At 37.4% G+C, this 7,108-nt stretch overlaps 1 protein-coding gene across 2 annotated transcripts in view; it reads left to right on the top strand.

Moving 5' to 3' along the window:
* The window catches only part of LOC106882256 (3-ketodihydrosphingosine reductase), a 24,438-nt gene continuing 17,330 nt past the window's right edge, over window positions 1-7,108 (top strand). The window contains exon 1 of one of the 2 annotated variants that reach the window (XM_014932880.2): window positions 1-157. In XM_014932880.2, coding sequence (XP_014788366.1) covers window positions 44-157 — 114 coding nt within the window. In that variant the 5' untranslated portion in view covers window positions 1-43. The remainder of the gene's footprint in view (window positions 158-7,108) is intronic. The other variant, XM_014932871.2, reaches the window with a different exon arrangement.

A 7,108-nucleotide genomic window follows, 5' to 3' on the forward strand; every position in this document is an offset into this window, starting at 1 on the left:
ACTTCCCTTACAATCTGTTGTCATTGTAATTAATGTTGACATCATGGAGATGATGTTCTTTGTAATTATTCCTATCTCCATCCTGATATTAACTATAGTCTTACATTTGATGTTCCGATCTAAGACTATACGAAACATCCATGGTTATCATATTGTCGTAAGTTTTTTTGTATTGTTTTCCTGTTGTTTTTTAAAAAAATTTTACCGTTAATATTACACAGTCAGAAATAATAACGTACCTAAAGGGATGTCAGTACTTCAAAGTTTCATAGTTTAAACTTGGTCAAAGTTTTTTTGACCATGATATACTATCGTAGGATACTAGATTTTACTCATATACGCACCATAATATCACTGTGTTTTCTAGCAGGAATTCACTTTACTTCTGCTGCTTCATCTCTCCGCCGTCTTCTTTTGATGTTTATTTTCGTGGTCTTATTAATACAGTCAATAATTGTATGATGCTAATTAAATGTTCGTGCTTAAACTTACATAATTTAAAATAGTTAATTCCATGAAAGAGGAATATATTTTAAAAGGAAAGACAAAAAAAAAAAAAAAAGGAGAAAGACAGAAAAAACATCAATGCAACACCAATGCCTCAATTGGTAGCACACTACAAGGTTTAACGGAACCTACGGAAGCAAACCAACACGCTCGCGGCATTACCACGGGCGATGGCGAGGCTAGGCGTTGGAAAAGCCAAGCACCTTCACGGACACCACCTGACACCTCGGTAAGGGAGTTGCTAATGATGACAAGAACTTTAGCAGCCCAATCCCTCCAAGCGTCTCAAGCAGACTGGAAGAGATAGTTCACTGTCAGGTTCCGATATTTTAAGGTTCTGTTCCGTTGAGCAGACTTTGATCGAAGGCATTCCAGCCGTGACTGTCTTATTGTTCCCCCTGACATTGTGTATAAGGAAGTATGTTATCTAACGTGTTATTTTTTAAAGGATAATCATGTTATCCAGTGTGTTAAGTCAATGGAGTGTGGTTCAAGGGACAGTGACTGCTATTTCTAGCAAGTTTGCGCGACGACGAATCGCGTGTTTGTTATAGATGCTTCGTTTGTCAATGTAACTTATATTTCGTAAACATATGCACCGGTAACGACTTTGGAGTAAGAAACAAAGTTGTTAAACTCTCATACTGTGCGTAAAAGAGGCAAACGCGATATTGTTGATTTAATCATTTTTACTCTCTGCAGTGCAATTAATCCTGTGTCTTGTCAAAATGAATTGTCATTATTATTGGTGTGACAGAAAAGGCAGAACATCAGGCAAAGTGCATTGTGGTATCTAGTTAACAGGCCTTCACGTTCTGTGTTCAAATCCTGACGAAGTCGATTTCACGTTTTCACTCCGATGTCAATAAAATAAATACCAGCAAGTAGTGCAGTTGACTGTATCCTACCCGCCTCAAATATATGTCCATGTGCTGCTAGAGTAAGGTACAAAATGCCTTGCTGTACTTAATCCTTTTACACTGAGTTCAAATCCCGACATCTTTGACTTTACTTTTTATATTTCTTGTGTCAATAAAATAAGACCCTTTGTTAGAAATTAATCGTTTTATTGATATTATTTGAAGTTATTTCCACCAAGCTGTTGCACATAAAATGTCAGAACCATCAATGAATTATATCAGAGGCAGCATCAGATATTTTGTGCAACAACCTAACAAGTAGGTGTGTCAGACACCTAGGTGGTAAAATAACATCCATCAGCATCAACAGAGTTTTAGTAATATTCTTTTTAATACTTAAGCTGGTCGGCAAGCTGGCTAGAATCATTAGTGTGTCAGAGAAAATGTTTAGCGGCATTTCTTTCGCTCTTTATATTCAATGTTCAAAGCTTGCTGTGGTCATCTTTATCTTTCATACTTTTAGGGTTGATAAACTAAAGTTCCAGTCAAGTATAGGCGTTGATATAATCAATTTTCCCCTTCCCTAAAATTGTTTGTCTTGTGCAGTTGCAGATTTATAGTGTTAAGAAGCTCCTTGTATACACTTCTACCTAATACACACTTCTACCTGTACAAAATTTGGTAATTTTTCAGATTAACACACGCGTGATCTTCACTAGAGTATTAGGGTATTAGGGTTACGGTTAGGGACGGAATTCCCTAACCCTAACCCCCTAACCCTAACCCCCTAACCCTAAAACCGTAACCGTAACCCTAAACCCTAACCCTAACACCCTAGTGAAGATCGTGTGAGTGTTAATCTGAAAAATTACCCAACATTTTATCTGCATATACATCAAACTTTTTTATTCTTTTTTTATGGTTTTCAGTCATTGGCCTGTAGCCATGCCAGAGCACCACCTGATTCAATCCTAGAGCTTTGTCTGGTGCTTATTTCTTCATTCTTCTAAGTTACGAACAGTCAGAGCATTTCTGTTTAAATGTACTGGTTTTTCTGATATAAACACACAAACACACACGCACATGATGGACTTCTATATAGTCTCCATGTACAAAATTTCACTCAAGAAGTTAAGTGTACTCAAGGCTATGATGGTGTGTGCTGGGATTGGATCCACAACTGTGTGGTTGCAATGTGAACTTTTTAATTATGCAAATATTCTTACATTCTATATACTGTTAACTAAACATAATTAGCTACACACACTGCCATCTATACATATCTCCAAACAAATTTACAGTAGGAATTGTTTAAAGTGAGTTAAGGGTGACAGAAGTGAGTATGATAATGTCAATCTAGTTGATGTTTGGGTTCATTTAACATCTTGTAAGTCCCTTATTTTAGGAACAATAATCCAAGAACCAGTGATATATACCTTAGTTCATTGAATTGTACTCTGTCCTTACAAAATCTGGTCTTGTACTTTGTCACAAGAAACCGTGACATAAGACAGATAATTATTGGCAGTGTCCCACTTTTTACACACACACACACACACACAGTGTTTACTTTTCACACATTGATGGGATGGTCTACTAGATGGTTGGTTAATCTGCTTGATTTTTATACAGTAATATACTTTGTCTTTTTTCTCTTCATACTTGTAGGACCCTATCATTTGTTTTATATACCTAAGTATAAAATAGACAGCATTCTTATTTTCAATTGAGTTTGAAGGAGATATATTTTACAATGAACTGCAATAATTGATAATCTAATAAAATGCTTGCTTTTAAATATCCAATCTCGGACTACATATAAATATATATAGCTGACAGATGATGTTGAAGCCACTATTGCATTAGCCCTCAGTGTTATTCATGTAACAGTTTACAAATACTACAAACTACCTAAGATGCCATCTTCTATGTGTTATGATAATTTACTTACTTCACAATTGGGTGAGAAAGATTGTTTCTCCCACTATGGTTACTGGTACTGACAAAAGATAAGATAGTTGCAACCGAAACATTTTTGATTATAGATTTGTTTGGTCTCAGTGCTGACCTGTAGTTTAACAGCACATTCAGTTACTATATATGCACAGATATGCATGTACAATAGTCACTTCTGACATACACCAGTCAATATTTACATACATCAGTCACTCTATACATTTATAACATTAACTAGATACATAAAAGTTAGTGTATACAGAAATTTGCCGATGTCATGAGGACCAGAGACTTGAAGGTTTCGTATTGCAAGACTGTGTGAGAGAGAATTGTGGTGTCATACGAGAGAAATGTGTCCACATGGATGACGGTTCACTTGCATTTAATGATGCTGCAAAGAGAGAGACTTGGAGACGCCACCATGAAAGGTTGCTAAATGAAGAGAATGAATGGGAGAGAGTCTGCCAAATGTCGACCCAACAGAGGGACCAGCTATTCAGATTGACAGTACCTTGGTAGATAAAGCAGTTAAGGGTATGAAGATAGGGAAAGCCTCTGGCCTATCAGGAATCACTACTGAGATGCTTAAAATATCTGGCGGTGTAGGCTATTGTCTAGTTACCCGTATAGTCAATCAGGTGATACATGAAGGAGTCATACCCAATGACTAGTGTAGTAGCACCATAGTCAACTGCTACAAAGGTAAAGGTGATGCATTAGATAGGAATAATTAAAGAGGTATCATTTTGTTGGATCAGGTGATGAAAGTCATACAGAAGGTCAAAGCTAGGGAGAGAGTTAGTTTAGATGAGATACAGTTTGGGTTTGTGCCAGGAAGAAGCATCACTGATGCTGTATTTCTGGTAAGACAGCTGCAGGAGAAATTCCTAGCCAAGGATAAACCTTTATTCTTGGCTTTCACTGACATGGAGAAAGCTTTTGACAGGGTCCCCCGATCCCTTATCTGGTAGTCAATGCGGAAACTAGGGATAGATGAGTGGTTGGTGAGAGCTGTACAAGCCATGTACATGGATGCTGTCAGTAAGGTGAGGGTTGGCAATGAGTATAGTGAAGAATTCTGGGTAGAAGTAGGGTTCACTAAGGATCAGTCCTCATCCCCCTCTTGTTCATCATACTCCTCCATGCAATAACAGAGGAATTCAAGACAGGCTGCCTCTGGGAGCTCCTCTATGCTGATGACCTTTCTCTAATAGCTGAGTCACTACCATAACTAGACACAAAGTTTCAGGTGTGGAAACAAGGTCTAGAATCAAAGGGCCTTAAAAATCAATCTACCAAAGACCAAAGTCTTAGTAAGTTGGAAGGCAGACAAATCATAAATCCCGTTAGGTCGATGGCCCTGCTTGGTCTGTAGAAAAGGCAAAGGTAGAAACTCCATAAGATGTACCCAGTGTAAGCTATGGAGACATAAAAGGTGCAGCAATATCAAAGGAAGGTTAACTGGGAAGATAGTTTTTGTGAGTGGCAGATGCATAGGGGCAATAAATACCAAAGATGTACGGAAAACAGATTCCATCACATGCCAAGGGGAAAAACTACAAGTAGTTGATAGCTTCCATTACCTAGGTAGTGGCAGGTGGATGCTCTGAGAGTGTAGCTGCTAGAATAAGAATAGCCTAGGCAGAGTTCAGAGAGCACCTACCTCTGTTGGTAACAAAGGGCCTCTCACTCAGAGTAATAGGTAGACTGTATGATGCTTGTGTGCGAACAGTCATGCTACATGGCAGTGAAACATGGGCTGTGATTGCTGAGGACATGCGTAGGCTTGAAAGAAATGAAGCTAGTATACTCCACTGGATGTGTAATGTCAGTGTGCATACATGACAGAGTGCAAGCGCCCTGAGAGAAAAGTTGGACTTAAGAAGCATCAGTTGTGGTGTGAGAAGAGAGACGACTGTGCTGGTATGGTCATGTGTTGCATATGGATGAGGACAGCTATGTGAAGAAGTGTCACACCCTAACAGTGGAAGGAACCTGTGGAAGAGGTAGACCCAGGAAGACATGGAATGAGGTGGTAAAGCACAACCTTCAAATGTTGTGTCTCACAGAGGCAATAATACGCGATCGAGACCTTTGGAGATATGCTGTGCTTGAGAATACCCGGCAAGCCAACTGGCCCATGCCAGTGTTGCATAACTGAACCATTTAAAAGTACCCTTCAGTCATCAGGCAATATGCTGTACTTGAGAAGACCTGTTGAGTCACGTGAAATTGTAGTCATGGTCGATGCTAGTGCTGCCTAACTGGCTCCCATGCTGGTGGCACATAAAAATCACCATTCATGTGTGGTCAATGCCAGTACTACTTGACTGGCCCCTGTGCTGGTGGTATGTGAAAAGCACCCACTACACCCATACATACTTGATAAGATCCTTTCTATAAAGTTAAATGAAGTTAGAAATGTTTTAAAATTTCAACAAAACAATGTGTGTCCACAGATTTGATATCCTTGAGATTAAATTCCACACAATTTAGTTCTTCATTCTGTCAATGATTCTGTTATATCTCACTAAATCTGAAGCTAGATTCTTCATGAAGCATTTTTCTATTTGTTTTGTTTCTTCAAGTCCAGTGTGGAATTCTCTGAAATGGCATTGTTGTGGGATCTGCCAATTCTGGAACAATAATTAGTGATAAAGATATAACTTGTTACAAAGTACTACAGTTACTTTATTGGAAAAATACTTCCATGTTTTTATTTATTTAATTATTTTTATTGTGCTCACCAGAAAAATGGAGAGAATTGCAAAATTTTCATATCATTTACCGATTTTATAGAATAAAATTTGTGAATCAATTAAAACAACATCAAACCATATTTTCTTCCCAGAAAGCTTAAAACTAATTAAAAATATAGTGTTAGTGATCAGAGTCTTAAATGTATGGCAAAAAACTGACAACTAAAAATATTTATTATTATTTTGCAATTAATAAATAAATATGACAGAATAGCATGTTCTTAATAACTACAATGATTCTATCAAGATGCAGCTGCTAATTAAAAATCACTCTTTATTAAAGCTTCATGATGTTCATAAATATATTTTCTATGGTATATTGTTTTTACATTGATGTATGTCTTATTTCTGTACTAAAATTTTCCATCAATCATTTTACTTTTTAAAACTCTTGAAGTTGTTTCTACACAGAATTAACATTGCTATACTGACAACTTTATCAGACAAATTCTATTGCTATAGTATTTACAGTGAATTGACACTTTTATGTTAATCACTTCATTGGCTCTAATTATTATCATAATGGTCTTCAAGGTGACAAGCTGGTAGAATCATTAGCATGCTGGATAAAATACTTAGTGTCATTTCTTCCAACACTTTATGTTCTGAGTTCAAATGTTACCAACATCAATTTTGCTTTTCATCCTTTTTGGGTTGATAAAATAAAGTACCAATGAAGTAGTAAAGTACTTGGGTTGATGTAATTAACTAACTCCTATACCCTAAATTACTGGCCTTGTGCCAAAATTTGAACTCATCAGTGTGGTCCGTACTCAAAATCAAGATGTGTAATCTTTCTTTAATGAATGATGATATCAAAGATAGAAAACATGAAATTATGTGCTAAAGTCTAATTAGTCTCATACTTTAGCGTGGCCGTTGCCAGTACCTCCTGACTGGCCTTCATGCCAGTGGCACATAAAAGCAGCCACTACACTCTCGGAGTGGTTGGTGTTAGGAAGGGCATCCAGCTGTAGAAACCCATGCCAAATCAGATTGGAGCCTGGTGTAGCCATCTGGTTCACC

The sequence above is a fragment of the Octopus bimaculoides genome, chromosome 1 (assembly GCF_001194135.2).
Source record: "Octopus bimaculoides isolate UCB-OBI-ISO-001 chromosome 1, ASM119413v2, whole genome shotgun sequence".
Taxonomy (NCBI): Eukaryota; Metazoa; Mollusca; class Cephalopoda; order Octopoda; family Octopodidae; genus Octopus; species Octopus bimaculoides.